The 15,946-nt window shown below is 35.7% G+C and overlaps 1 protein-coding gene across 1 annotated transcript in view; it reads left to right on the forward strand.

The window, feature by feature from the left end:
• Aff2 (ALF transcription elongation factor 2) overlaps positions 1-15,946 on the forward strand; it is a 495,719-nt gene that overhangs the window by 118,882 nt on the left and 360,891 nt on the right. The window contains exon 2 of the mRNA XM_052170362.1: positions 439-559. Within this exon, the coding sequence (XP_052026322.1) occupies positions 439-559 (121 nt within the window). The remainder of the gene's footprint in view (positions 1-438; positions 560-15,946) is intronic.

Below are 15,946 nucleotides of genomic sequence, written 5' to 3' on the forward strand. Positions count from 1 at the left end.
CTTTGGGAATAGTTCCATTTTACCTAAAGATTCATACTTTAATTATTTGTTTCCTTTTTATTGTGTGACATATGTGGATTCAGGGCCCTAGATGGCTAAGGACATGATGTGATCTTAATTTAGCCCTGTACAATTTACTTTATACAGACGTTTAGTAGACTAATTTTGCATATTATGAACCTGCATCTGCTAATCAAAAAGGACAAAAGACAAGATTTCTCCATATTTATATAGCCACGGGTACAATTTCTAATGAGCAAATTTCTGGGTTTTTTTTTCTTATTTTTAAATTCAGTACAGATAAGAAAAGGGTTTTCTAAGTAGCACTGAGTTGAAGAAAATTGATTTTGCATCTTTTTTACTTCTAGGGATAAAATGGAGAGATATATTTCTTCATGGCTAATTAATATTTTCTCTGTCTTTTCCTTTTCATGTCAGTCACTATGAACAAGACCGTAGTGCACTTAAAAAAAGGGAATGGGAACGAAGGAGTCAAGAAGTTCAACAAGAAGAAGATCTCTTTTCTTCAGGCTTTGATCTTTTTGGGGAGCCCTACAAGGTAGCTGAATATGTATGTAATTTATCTTTTTGGACAATACTTTCTTGCTACAGTTTTGAATTTGCTTATTAACAATAACTTTATTTTCAGGCCACAAAAGTTATTTTACAAGTGATATTGTTACATTGGGGGCAGTTAAATGTTTCAAAAGATGTTTGCCAGAAAAATATTCATATTCTCTGAATTGTAAGACTTTCTGCCTTCAAAGAGACCCTCGCAGCTCAACACTTGTTTTAAGAAATATCCTTTCCATATTTCTTATGTGTTTAGCTGAGCAACCTCTGTGGACCTTATTAGAATGCCAATGGACAGGACTACTCATCTTCCCAATCAGTGCCATCTAATGCAAAATTGATGCCCTCTTTTTTCCAGTTTAGTTTAGGATTCATGATTTGTAGTTCTAATAAGCTTTTGAAAATCCTTGACATTGTGGCAAGGGAAAAAAGCCCATCAAGTTTCCTCATGTCTAATAAGCATGGGTTAGGTAGATTGTTGAAACAGAGGATAGAATGAAGTAAAGTTATTTTTCCAGTGGCATTCAGCCTCTTATGTAGCTCCATGAATGATCAAACATCTATGATACAAGTATTTATTTTTGGATGACTACCTCTGACCTTTACTTTGGTGGTAGAAATTAGAGGTAACTGGAAAGAAATTAGAGGGGAAGAGTTTTATTGTATTACTGGCAACTGGCTAGTATTTTTTAGTAAAACTTAGTAGTATAATTTTTAATGAAACTAAACCAATAAACGTGTTAAATCAATGCAATTTCAAGAGGTTACTTAAGGAGGGACATTTAAAGGACAGTGGATTCTAGAAAATGAAAGTCCTCAACAAATACAGAATAGGTTCAGAGTCTAGTTTGGTCTACAGTTGGCAATTTGCATTGGTAGCTACTAAGTCAAGAGTTTGGCTGTTTTGTTAAGAATGAGAAAAGAGTTCTTGATTTAGAAACTTAAGTACCTTTAAAGTTTTGAAAGGCTGACAGAATAAACCACTAACTTTCAAATGATTGGCAATTCACATACACACACAGCATTTTTCCAATTTTTACTGATTCAATTTATGTAGTATATTTAAATATGTATATTCAGATATATGGTTAATTTAATTTACATACTTTGAAAGTCCACTATGATCTGATAAGTGTCTTAGAAAAGTTTACAAATAGAAACAAAATATAATCCTTACCTTCAGGGAAATTCTAGTAATAAGATTGTGTTGTGAATGTGTGATGGCATTGGTGATAGAAATATAGAGATGAAGTTTAGGGAGCTATTGCATTTGCTAAGAGAAACTTATGACAGGATGGATTTATGGTAAAGTATGGAGGTTGAAATGATAAGAAAAGGTTCATAACTGACTGTAATATATAGGCTAAGAAGGAATGCGACTCTATTCTGTTTGTTTCTTACCTGAAGACATGGTGGTTATCATCAATAAGCAGTTTAGGAGGAAAGCAACACTGATAATTGTAGTGAAAAAAATCATGTTTGACTATGTTTTATTTAATATACAAATGGGATAACACAGAAAAGGCATTGGAGACCCACATTTGGAGCTTATGGGAAAGATCAAGGGAGATATTTGAGGAGTACATGGAAGCTATGAAAATGAATACTGTCATCATTACCAAAGATGACATTACGATAAGAAGTAAAGGGTGGTAAGAGTTGAGTTCTGGAAAGAAAACTGATAGGCAGAACTCTAGGGTTAAGGAACATTTAATGAGAATCAGGGTAATAAAAGATTATCTGGGGAACAGATTTGCTACTAATGTTTCTGCAGGAAGTCAGAGACTATAAGGACTATAAATTTGTTGTTGAACCTAATGGTTAAGTATAATTTATGACCATAGGAAAATTATGGACAAACAATTGCCAGAGTTTGTAGAATACACAGGAATGGTTAAGTAGACAAAGATAGGTAATTAATGTGCACTTTATCTTGCATGGGGAAAGGACATCCTGGCCTTGGAGAATCCAAAAATGTCAGTAGCAATGACAGCCATTAAGTTGTTTCACAGAGCATTGTTCAAATGATGGACACACTGAAACTGTTTTTTGGGTTACAATGGAAATGCTAATCAAATTGAAAATCAAGCTTTGGGCAGTGGGTTAAGAATTCCACAACCCTTGCTGTACCAAACTTAAATCAGGACCTCATAATATGTCCAATACAATCAGTAGTTCATAAATAGACAATAATGGGCCCATTCCCTTGCACCTGTTGATTTTTCTTGGCTGGAAGAAAAATATAGGACTCTTTCATATTCTTTACTAATTTATTTCTATTCTTGGATTGTGCCATATTCTCAATGGAAAGAATATTGACTTTCTTAAAACTTGGTTGTTGGTGGGAGCTTTCTTCCTGGGGATATTTGTAGTTTGAGAATTTAAAAGTCAAGTTTTTGCTATGGTGTGGAGAAGGATGATTTGAAAGGGGCCTAAGTCATATGAAGCTACATGGTATGACTTTATGAGTATAAAAACACTTGTGAGGAAATGGTTATGTCCCTACTCTAGACGAGGGCTTAATGTATGTATTCTTTTCATTCTTATAATAAGTGGGATACAAATTGTCCCATGGTTTTTGAGGAATGTTCACTCTGAGAACTTAGTTGTTTCCTTAGCAATGTCATAATTTCTCCGGTTCAGTTTTCTTTACTTTTTTGTTGGTTTAAATTTATATTTTTATTATTTATTTTCTTCTCTTTTCATTTTCTTTGTTTTTGGTTTGTGATTTATTTTTATTTATTCACTTTATACCTCAATCAAACCCCCTCCCTCCTCTTCTCCCAGTGTCACCTTCATATACTCCTTCCCCACTACCTTCTCTCTTCCTTCTAAAAGAAGGGAAAGGTCCCAGTATGTACAAACCTGCCCTGGAAATTCAAGTTGCAGCAGGACTAAGCACATGCTCTCCCACTGAGGCCCAACAAGGCAACCCAGCTAGGGGAAAGGGAAATAAAAGACAATCAGAGTCAGAGACAGCTCCCACTCCAATTGTTATGGGACACACATGAAAGTCAAGCTTCACATCTGCTACAAATATGTAGAGGGCCTAGGTACAGCCAATACATGCTCTTCAGTTGGTGGTTCAGTCTCTGGAGCCTCGGGAGCCAGGTTTGTTTACTGTCAGTCTTCCTGTGGTGTCCTTGACCTCTCTGGCTTCCTGATTATTCCCTGACCTCTGCCTATTGTGTGGCTGAGGATTATGGTATCTGTTTCCATCAACTGTTGGATGAAGCTTCTTATGAAGGCTGTTTTTGCTAGGCTCCTGTCTACAAGCATATCAGAGTATCATTGATAGTGTCAGGGGGTGTTTCTCTTTCATAGAATGCGTCTCAAGTTGGGCTTGTCATTGGACAACTTATAGGAAGGACAAATTTTGGGCTGAAGTTTTTCTGGGTGGGTTAATGTCCTCTTCTTTTCTGTTGGAAGTACTGCCTTGTCACATCAGTCTCCATAGACCCAATTGCTAGGAGTGTCTGTTAGGGTCATCCTCATAGACTACCAGGAACTTCCCCTGTTCAGGGTATATGGCTTCTCCATATACCAGTTTCCACTCTTACTCCCAGCCCTCTTTGTTTTATTTTTATTTTTTTAATTTTTAAAATCTCTTTGGAACATTAAACATAAAATAAGTAGAAAAATATGTCTTTGGTTTTTTAGATTTGGTTTGTTTGAGACAGGGTATCTCTGTATAGCCCTGTATGTCCTGGAACTCACTCTGTAGACTAGGCTGGCCTTGAACTCAGAAATCCTCCTGCCTCTGCCTCCCAGAGTGCTGGGATTATAGGCATGCGCCACCACTGCCTGGCTGAAAAATATGTCTTATGAAACCCTCTATGAAAGGAAAGTGTGAGAAGTTCCTGATTAGACAGAAACCGTTTCCACCTCCAAAGGAGAAGACACAGCATAACTGTAGCTTCATAGGATGGATTACCTAGGGTTCCTTCTGTTTCTATTTTGTGGAATAGTTTGAGGAATATTGGTCTTTGAAGGTCAGGTAGAATTCTGCACTAAACCAATCTGGGCCTGGGCTTTTTGGCTAGGAGGCTTTTAATGACTGCTTCTATTTCTTCAGGGGTTATGGGACTGTTTAGATCATTATCTGATCCTGATTTTACTTTGGTATCTGGTATCTCTCTAAAAAATTATCCATTTCATCCAAATTTTACAGTTTTGTTGAGTACAGGCTTTTGTAGTAGGATCTGATAATTTTTTGGATTTCCTCAGTTTCTGTTGTTATGTTTCCCGCTTTTATTTTTGATGTTATTAATTTGGGTACTGTCTCTGTGCCCTCTGGTTAGTCTGACTAAGGTTTTATCTATCCTGTTGATTTTCTCAAAGAGCCAGCTCCTGGTTTGGTTGATTCTTTGTATAGTTCTGTTTGCTTCTACTTGGTTGATTTCAGCCCTGAGTTTATTTCCTGCTTTCTACTCCTCTTGGTTGTATTTGCTTGTTTTTGTTCTAGAGCTATCAGGTGTGCTCTCAAGCTGCTAGTGTATGCTCTCTCCAGTTTATTTTGGAGTCACTCATAGCTATGAGTTTTCCTCCTAGCATTGCCTTCAATGTGTCCCATACATTTGGGTATGTTGTGGCTTCAATTTTATTAAATTCTAATTCATAAATTCATAATTTGTCATTAATTTCTTTTTTTTTATTTTTTTCTTGACCAAGTTACCATTGAGTAGAGTGTTGTTCAGATTCCATGTGTATGTGGGATTTCTATTGTTTTTGTTGCTATTGAAGACCAACCTTACTCCATAGTGATCTGATAGGAGGCATGGAATTATTTCAATCTTCTTATAACTGTTGAGGTCTGTTTTGTAACCGAGCATATAATCTATTATGAAGAAGGTACTGTGAGGTGCTGAGAAGAAAGCATATTATTTTGTTTTAGAATGAAATATTCTATAGGTATTTGTTAAATCTATTTGTTCCATAACTTCTGTTAGTTTCACTGTGTCTCTGTTTTGTTTGTGTTTCCATGATATGTCCATTGATGAGAGTAGGGTGTTGAATTCTCTCACTATTAATGTGTGAAGTACAACGTTGGCTTTAAGCTTTAGTAAAGTTTCTTATATGAATGTGGGTACCCTTGCATTTGGAACATAGACGTTCAGAATTGAGAGTTATTCTTGGTAGATTTTTCCTTTGAAGTATATGGAGTGTTCTTCCTTATGTAACTTTTGGTTGAAACTTGATTTTATTCAATATTAGAATGGCTACTCCAGCCTGTTTCTTGGGGCCATTTGCTTGGAAAATTGTTTTGTAGTCCTTTACTCTGAGGTAGTGTCTTTCTTTGTCACTGAGATGTGTTTCCTGTATGCAGCAAAATGCTAGGTACTGTTTATGTATCCAGTCTGCTACTTTATGACTTTTTAATGGGGAATTGAGTCCATTGATGTTAAAAGATATTAAGGAATAGTGATTGTTGCTTCCTGTTATTTTTGTTTGTGTGGGTATCTTATTTTGGGTTTGTTGAAAAATTACTTTCTTGCATTTTCTACAGTGTAGGTTCCCTACTTTTGTTGGCATTTTCCATCTTTTATTCTTTGTAGGGCTGGGTTTGTGGAAGGATATTGTGTAATTTTTTTTTTTTTTTTTGTCACAGGATACCTTCTTTTCTCCATCTATGGTGATTGAGAGTTTTGATGGGTATAGTAGTCTGGGATGGCATTGTGTTCTCTTAGGGTCTGTATGATATCTGCCCAGGATGTTCTGTTTTCCATAGTCTCTGGTAAGAAGTCTGGTGTAATTCTTATATGTCTGCCTTTATATGTTACCTGACCTTTTTTCCTTACTGCTTTTAATATTCTTTCCTGTTTTGTTCATTTGATGTTTTGACTGCTTTATGACAGGAGGAATTTCTTTTCTTGTCCAATCTATTTAGAGTTCTGTAGGCCCCCTGCATGTTTATGGGCATCTCTTTCTTTAGGTTAGGGAAGTTGTCTTCTATAATTTGTTGAAGATATTTACTTGACCTTTAAGTTGGGAATCTCTACTCTATTCTATCCCTATTATCATTATGTTTGGTCTTCACATTATGTCCTGGATTTGATGGTTGTTTTGGGTTAAGAGCTTTTTACATTTTGAGTTTTCTTTGACTATTGTGTCAATGTTTCTATGCTATCTTCAGCACCTGAGATTCTTTCTTCCATCTCTTGTATTCTGTTGGTGATGCTTGAATCTATAACTCCTGATCTCTTTTCTCGATTTTTGATCTTAAGGATTGCTCCTTTTGTGATTTCTTTATTGTTTTTGTTTCTACTTTTAGATCCTGGATGGTTTTATTCAATTCCTCTACCTGTTTGTATGTGTTTTTCTGTATTTCTTTACGGAATTTTTGTGTTTCCTCTTTAAGGGCTTCCATATGTTACCTGTGTTCTCATGTATTTCTTTAAGGCAGTTATTTATGTCCTTCTTAAAGTCCTCTATCATCAATGTGAGATGAGACTTTAAATCAGATTCTTGCTTTTCTGGTGTTTGGGGGTATCCAGGGCTTGCTCTCATGGAAGAACTGGGTTCTGATGATGTCAAATAGCCTTGGCTCCTGTTTCTTTCTTTTTTTTTCTTTTTTCTTTTTGTTGGTCTCTTCTTTTTTTTAATATTTTTATTTTCTATATTCTTTGTTTACATTCCAAATGATTTCCCCTTTCCGGGAGGATTCCCCTCCCCATATGTCCCATAAACCTTCTTCTCTCCATCCCTTCTCCAATCACCCCCCTCCTTTTTCTCTGTCCTTTTATTCCCTTCCCATGCTAGATCAATGTTTTCCAGGATCAGAACCCTCTCCATACTTCTTCATGGGAGTCATTTGTTATGCAATTTGTGCCTTGGGTATTCAGGGCTTCTGGGCTAATTAATATCCACTTATCAGAGATTGCATTCCATGTGTATTCTTTTGTGATTGGATTACCTCACTTAGGATGATATTTTCCAAATCAAACCATTTGCCTAAAAATTTTGTGAATTCATTGTTTCTAATTGCTGAGTAGTATTCCATTGTGTAAATATACCACATTTTCTGTATCCATTCCTCCTTTGAGGGGCATCTGGGTTCTTTCCAGCTTCTGGCTATTATAAATAAGGCTGCTATGAACATAATGGAGCATGTGTCTTTATTGCATGCTGGGGAATCCTTTGGGTATATGCCCAGGAGAGGTAAAGAAGGGTCCTCCGGAAGTCTCATGTCCAGTTTTCTGAGGAACCTCCAGACTGATTTCCACAGTGGTTGTACCATCTTACAGCCCCACCAGCAGTGGAGGAGTGTTCCTCTTTCTCTGCATCCTCGCCAATACCTGCTGTCTCCTGAGTTTTTGACCTTAGCCATTCTGACTGGTGTAAGGTGAAATCTCAGGGTTGTTTTGATTTGCATTTCCCTAATGACTAATGATGTTGAGCACTTCTTAAGGTGCCTCTCAGCCATCCGAATTTCTTCAGATGAAAATTCTTTGTTAAGATCTGTACCCCATTTTTTAATAGGGTTATTTGGTTCCCTAGGGTCTTACTTCTTGAGTTCTTTGTATATATTGGATATTAGCCCTCTATCAGACATGGGGTTGGTGAATATCCTTTCCCAATTTGATGGTTGCCGTTTTGTCCTTTTAACAGTGTCCTTTGCCTTACAGAAACTCTGTAATTTTATGAGGTCCCATTTGTCAATTCTTGATCTTAAAGCATAAGCTATTGGTGATCTGTTCAGGAACTTTCCCCCTGTGCCCATGTCCTCTAGGGTCTTCCCCAGTTTCTTTTCTATTAATTTCAGTGTGTCTGGTTTTACATGGAGGTCCTTGATCCACTTTGAGTGAAGTTTAGTACATGGAGATAAGAATGGATCAATTCGCATTCTTCTGCATGCTGACCTCCAATTGGTCCAGCACCATTTCTTGAAAAGGCTATCTTTTTTCTACTGGATGTTTTTGGCTCCTTTGTCAAAGATCAAGTGACCATAGGTGTGTGGATTAATTTCTGGATCTTCAATTCTATTCCATTGGTCCACTTGTCTGTCACTGTGCCAATACCATGCAGTTTTTAACATTATTGCTCTGTAGTATTGCTTGAAGTCAGGGATACTGATTCCCCCAGAATTTCTTTTGTTGTTGAGAATAGTTTTAGCTATCCTGGGTTTCTTGTTATTCCAGATGAATTTGAGAATTGCCTTTTCTAACTCTGTGAAGAACTGAGTTGGGATTTTGATGGGGATTGCATTGAATCTGTAGATCGCTTTTGGCAAGATGGCCATTTTAACTATATTAATCCTGCCAATCCCGGAGCATGGCAGATTTTTCCATTTTCTGAGGTCTTCTTCGATTTCCTTCTTCAGAGACCTGAAGTTCTTGTCATATAGGTCTTTCACTTGTTTGGTTAGAGTCACACCAAGATACTTTATATTGTTTGTGGCTATTTTGAAGGGTGTCGTTTCCCTAACTTCTTTCTCAGCCTGCTTATCCTTTGAGTATAGGAAGGGAACTGATTCGCTTGAGTTGATTTTATAACCAGCCACTTTGCTGAAGTTGTTTATCAGCTGTAGGAGTTCTCTGGTGGAGGCTTTCGGGTCACTTAAGTAGACTATCATATCATCTGCAAATAGTGATAATTTGACTTCTTCCTTTCCAATTTGTATCCCCTTGACTTCCTTATGTTGTCTAATTGCTCTAGCTAGAATTTCAAGTACTATGTTGAAAAGATATGGCGAGAAAGGACAGCCTTATCTAGTCCTTGATTTTAGTGGGATTGCTTCAATTTTCTCTCAATTTAGTTTGATGTTGGCTACTGGTTTGCTGTATATTGCTTTAACGATGTTTAGGTATGGGCCTTGAATTCCTGTTCTTTCCAATACTTTTAGCATGAAAGGATGCTGGATTTTGTCAAATGCTTTTTTCTACATCTAATGAGTTGGCTCCTGTTTCTTATGTTCCTGCCCTTGTCGTTCATCTTCTGGTTATCTCTGTTGTTAGCTGGTCTTGTTGTCTCTGACTATAATTCTTCCGTCCTGCAAGCCTGTGTGTCACCACTCCTATGAGACCAGTTCTCTCTGGGAGTAATTTGTCATGGTGTCAGGTTGATGAAGACATACCACTCAATACTAAGTATTCCAAAGGCTCACACTCTCTCCATGAAGGTTGAATGAGACAATGATTCATGGGTTTAATAGCAGTCTATCATTAGGAATCATTTTATTGCTATGTTCCTTTAGCAGAATTAGGTTTTAGTGTTTAGTTTTCTTGTAGGTCAATGACCGATGAAGTCTCAACTTCTTGACTGCCTAAACCTTGACAGATATTAGTTCCACTTCATGAAGTGGAACTTAAGTCCAGTGAAAAAGTGGTTAGTTTTTCTCATAACATTTGTGCATTAGTCCTTTTTTAAAATGAATCATATTATTATTACTATAATTACTATTACTAGTGCTACTTTACAGATATTCATGGCCCAATAAAAATGAGGAAACTGGGGTACAGAAAGGTTTAAGTGTCTTATAAAAGTAGCTTTTCTTAAAGGAGGTAAAGACCAAGACCGATGGAGACTTATTTGAATTGTTGTTGTGAGGATCAAATGAAATGGTTTGGAACACCTTGCCTTAAAATCTGTAACGTACATAAATTTTAAGTTCTTGTCATTATTACACATAAAGAAAGCAATGGCAACTCATGACCCAGAGAGATTAACTATGAAAATATCAGAATTAGGAAAAAAGAAAGTTATAAAAATCACATACTTCAGTTACGGTACAATAAAAGAGAAGAAAATGAACTTCAAAACTTGAATTACTTTTCTTAATTTATTAAAAGGAAATAGAATGGTATAATAGCCTGTTAACACATTAGTCTGCCAATGAAATTATACTGCCAATCTGTAGATAACATTAGAACCAAACAGGGAACTTTGCATTTCCTAAAGTAATGAGAAGCAAAAGGCTTAAATGAAGCTGTGCTGTTAGTCATGAGCCACAAAGCAGACATGTAATTCATGCTTGAAAATACTTGTGAAATGCATTTCTTTGATGATAGAGAGATTGTGATTGCTTGGAAAGTAATGACTACACAGGTTACTTTAAAGGAATTAACCAATTATGTAGAATGAGAAGTGCAGTATTGGTGATATTTTAAAATATCTACAATTGATTGAAACAGCTAATGTTTATCTTTGAAATGTTTAGAATTTTTTTATCAAGTCTGCTAAGAATATCGTCCCCCATATCAGGACTGCTAAGTCTCTGGAGGCCAACAAGGAACATTTAGTGTACAACAGAATTTGCTATTGTATATAATGAGAGAAGATAATCTAGGCATAGAAAGATGTGTTTCAGGCTCCACTACATTTTCTATGTCATGTCTAATTTTGAAAAATTACAAGACTAGATGGCAGTCACCTCTCAAATGGTGAGGAGACAGAAAATTGACCCTGGCAACCTGTTCTGAACTATGAAATATCTGGTGGTTATTAAATAATGGACTTTTTTTGAGGCTATGTATCTATGCATGTATGTCTATGCCTAACTTTGACTCATGAGTATTTTTTTACTTACCAGTATTTGGCATAAGAATGATCACACTATTTCCTACTTACAGGCACAGCACATCTGTTGTGCAAACCATGCAGATCTTCATTCAGTTTTTAACTTAGAAAGCTTGGACTGTAAACTCAATCTTATCTCCTATATAATTCCTGTCATGGGACCTTCTGAAACAATTGATCTGTGAGAAAATTTGTCTAAGAGGGACGCCAGTCTTCATTCCTACAGGTTACTACTATTTTCCTCTATTCCTGTGGCTTGAGTGTAGAAAAGCTACAGCATTTGGAAAGTTAAGAACCATTATACTAGACATTGTGGCAGTTTTTGGTGATATAAAGATGATTCAGATTTATCTTTTGAGTTTTAATAGCTATAGGTTTAAACAAGAAATGAAAGCACACATTTACTACACATACTACATAGCAATATGTTAATTTTTAGGGCTTATTTAGAGAAATCTTTATTTTCCATTAATTTTGATATCATGCTGATAAATATTTGCCAGTTTAGAAGTTATCTTTGTTCAAAACATGTTTTAAAACTTGAGTTTTTTTTTAAAATGTGTCAGCATACCTCAGAAACTAAGGCAACTTTAATAGGTAAATATCAATGAAGAATCATTAAAAATTAGACATTGTTCTGCCTACTGAGAAAAATATATGTCTTCTATATACCATCAAAGTAACAGCAGGCATTTTACTAGCTTGCTTGTAAAGAAATGAGATATAAGGTATGTGGTTTCTTATGGTGTGGATCCAGAGGGTGGGGTGACTTTACATAACCAAAGCTATCATGCTGCTGTCTGTAGTGGGAAAGACTATGGTTATTTTGTAGAAATCTGCTTCTACTAAATCCACAAAGCACAACAATGATATTTTGAGTGGGAAAATTAATCCCTTTGTTTCTACTGGTAGAGTCAATTGCTTGATCATAGATAGGTGCCTGTGTTTGTAACATATATTCATATAACTTGAGAGATATATGTTTCTCTGAAAATATTTCAGACTTACATCAAATTCTTCGTGGGATTTGAAGGTAGTGGAATTTCGTTGTTTTATATTTAGGGTGTGAATAGGCATACTGACTTTGGCTGCTGTCCAAATGTTTCATTGTGTAAGTCTGTTGAAGGAAATTGCTATATGCAAAGAGTTTATTCTTGCCTTTGCTAAAAAGTAATTTCCTCCATTAAAATAGCAAACCTAGGGAATTTTAGGGAATAAAAATGATTTCTCCCCATCTATATCTTTTAAATATGCCTTTCAAATGTGCTTCTGAAAACAGGGCAATTATTCTACTGAGAATTATATAAAATGCTAATTGTTTAATCACTACTTTAGTACCAAGGTTGCATATGATGCAACGTCAGATATTCTTGAGGAGAAGCAAACTAAAACTGGCTTGTATTTATTCAACTTTTAATGATCTCCATCTCCCACAGAAATCCCCTAGCATATATTTAGCATATTTTGGTATAATCTTTGAAATTCATATTTCTCTAACTGCCCTAATTTTTAATGTGTCTAACAATCAACACATGGCATGAATTAAATATGTGGAGATCATCCTAATAATGAGGCCAAGGTTCCTAATTTGATTTTATCTCTGATTATTCCTTTTTCATGTCCTTTCCTGGCTTTTCTTCTTGCCTTTGTCTATTAAAAGTGCATATGCTCCAAATGTTTTGCTTGAGTCCATTCTTCTCATTCCATTTTTCCTTCCCTTGGTGATATCATCCATTCCTAATACATCACCCTTTATCATTCCTCATATTTCCCCCATTCTAATATTTTATCCCCAATACTTTCTTATATTTTCTCATCTTTACATACAAAGACAACAGAGTTATATATCCTTAATAGAGACTAATACCTGAGAATTGAATAAGAAGTACATCACCTGTATGACCTTGGAGAGCAGGAAATCCTGAGGGCACATGATGTACCTTGAATGTTGAACATTTATCTTTAATTTTATCTTTTAGTTGCTTTCTACTTTTGTGCATGTAGACCATGCTTATGACTTCTATGGCATAAAAGCCATATAATATGTGGCCTTCTGTAACTAATGGCTCCATTGCCAAATGTCACCTAGAATAATGGTAACTTTTGCTCTTTGTAACATGTGGGGCCAAAATAGTATTACCTAGATATAGTGAAGTCTTTTGGTTTTTTGATTTCAACAACTTGTTTTGATAGCCTATTTAGATGTAAAGAGAATCATAAAAGTTAATTTTGAGAATTAGCAACTGAATTTCATCAGATTTATTTCCACATATGTAGCTACCTTTCATATTTTAGTCATAAAAAGTTTGCTTCCTCATTTTAAAAATATAAAGAAGAGTGTAATTAATTTATAAAATAACAATCTGGCATTTTGTAAGATTAGCATATCTTACAAGGATATGATAGAGATGGACTATTGGTTATCCAAAGATTGATTTGGTTGCTTCTTTTAATTTTACACATCAGGCTAACATTGTTTTGAAAAGATAGCTCTGTTTTGATTTACTTAAGCAACATTTAAACTCCTGAAAAAAATTCTAAATCACTGGAAAGACACAGGAAAGTGTGAGTCACTGTTGATGAACAATGCAGCATTTCAAAGTAAATGAGTATGAATCATCAACTTGTAAACACAATCGCCCCCAGAATATGTAGGCAGGCACCAGTAATTTATACAGTTCTCTTATTAAAAGGAATTAAATTCATGTTAGCCATAAGTTAGCTCAACTAGACTTTGTTTAATCCTTTGCCTTGTTTAAAGTTTGTGTAGTGAGGACGGAGTAGTTTAACTGATTTCTCTATCAAATAGGCTTAGCAATTTATGGTATAATATATATCACACAAATTAAGCATTCCTTGCAATCTATCCACCAGTAAGAAGACAGCTTTAATTATAATATACAATGTATCAGTCCATCTCATGGAACCCAAAATTAATGTGGCTTTCTCTTTTTATTTTGTTGTTATTATTTTGTAAAATTACTCATGGATTGGGGTTGAATTCACTTCTTTTCTCAGTCTGAGGACCTTGTGTGGTACAGACCCCTGTAGTTTCCATGCTGCCTCAGTCTCTGTTATTGCATTGGAGCTTTGGTCATGTTGATTTAGAGGGCTGTGTATCTTGGTATCCTCCATTCCCTCCTACTTTCCCACTCTTTCCGCCTCCACTTCTGCTGAGGTTCCTTGAGCCCTACGGTGATTAATTTGATTGAGATATCCCCTTTAAAGCTAAATGTTTCAAAGTTGCTCATTCTTTGCATAAAATCTGACCTAGGGCTTCTTTATTTGCCCCCATTTGCTATAGTTTAAAGCTACTTTGATTATGGTTGGGAAGGGCACTGACTTAAGAGTATATGGAATTAGGAGTAATTTAATTGATACCATTAAAAAAAGACGTATTTATTCTTATCTAGTCTTAGGTTCTTTGTCACTCCAGCAGGATCAGGTACTGGTTTCTCTCATGGAGTAAACCTTCTGTCAAATCAGATATTGCTTAGTTATCTTCCAAGCAGGACACCATTGTAAACCCAAGGGAATTTGTGTCTGTGTTGGTGTTTATGCCTCCACTTTGGTAGTTTGAACATACTTCCCTATACAAAAGATGCTAATTCTTAAAGGAAAAGGTTTTATATAGGTAACAGCTCAACTTTCCTGGTCAGTGATTTTTTTAGATATTATTTGTAGCAATGTCAACTTGCCATCAGTTTGTAGAGAGCTCCTTAGAGTCTTAGCAACAGCCCGGATTGTTTGGGGGTTTCTATGGCACTCTGTTTTTCCAACAACTCAATTATGTATAACTCAATCCCAGTCCTAGAAGTTTCATTTGGTAACAAACAATATCGTATGGGTCTCTGTCTTCCCCATTAATTGGTGATTTCATTTAGATTACCTTCATATATGTAATTTTTAGGAAGCTTCTATTATATGATGTTTCCATTCTACCCTTCAAATGGCCCCTAGTTTTACCTATTTTCCCCTGTATTCCATTCCTTGGGCTCCTCATCCCTCTCTGCCTCTCTCTAATTGATGCTCCCATTCCAGTCTCTATCCTGATTCATACATAACTTTCTCTTCTATTTCCCTTTCCTAGGAAGATCTATTCTTCCCAGTACCTTACTCTATACTTACCTACTTTGTTCATATGGATTATAACTGGGCTATCACTGAATTAATATCCACATACAAGTGAATACATAGCATGAATGTCTGGGTTACTTTGCTCAGAATGATTGTTTCATAATCCCATCCATAAACTTGTTAATTGCATGATTTCTTTTTTAAATCATCTAGTAATATGACACTGTATAAATGTACCACATTATTTATCCATTCTTCTGTTGTGACATATATATTGTTTCAAATTCCTGGCTCTTATGAAAAGAACAAGTGTCTTGGGCAAGTGTCTATGTGGTAGAATAAGGGTTCCTTTGCTTAAATGACCAAAAGTTGTATAGCTGGATCTTGAAGAATATAAATTCCTATTTTCTTGAGAAAGCACAACACTGATTTATATAATGACAGTACAAGTTCACACTCCTAGCAGCCATAAATGAGAATTCCTCTTACCCTATATATCCACCACAATGAGCTGTAACTTGTAATTTTGAACTTAGCCATTTGGACGTATGTAAGATAAAATTTCAGAGCAATTTTGCATTTGTGTTTCCTAGGTGGCTAAGGATGTTGAACCCATATTTAAGTGTCTCTCATCCATTTGCATTTCCTCTTTTGAGAATTCTATTTAGATCTGTATGTACCCCATTTTTTTTAAATTAATTAATTATTTTATGTATTTATATTTCAAATATTGCTCCTTCCCAGGTCCACTCCCAGAGTTCTTTGTCCCCCATCCCCCTTT

This window comes from Apodemus sylvaticus, chromosome X (assembly GCF_947179515.1).
Source record: "Apodemus sylvaticus chromosome X, mApoSyl1.1, whole genome shotgun sequence".
NCBI classification, from domain to species: domain Eukaryota; kingdom Metazoa; phylum Chordata; class Mammalia; order Rodentia; family Muridae; genus Apodemus; species Apodemus sylvaticus.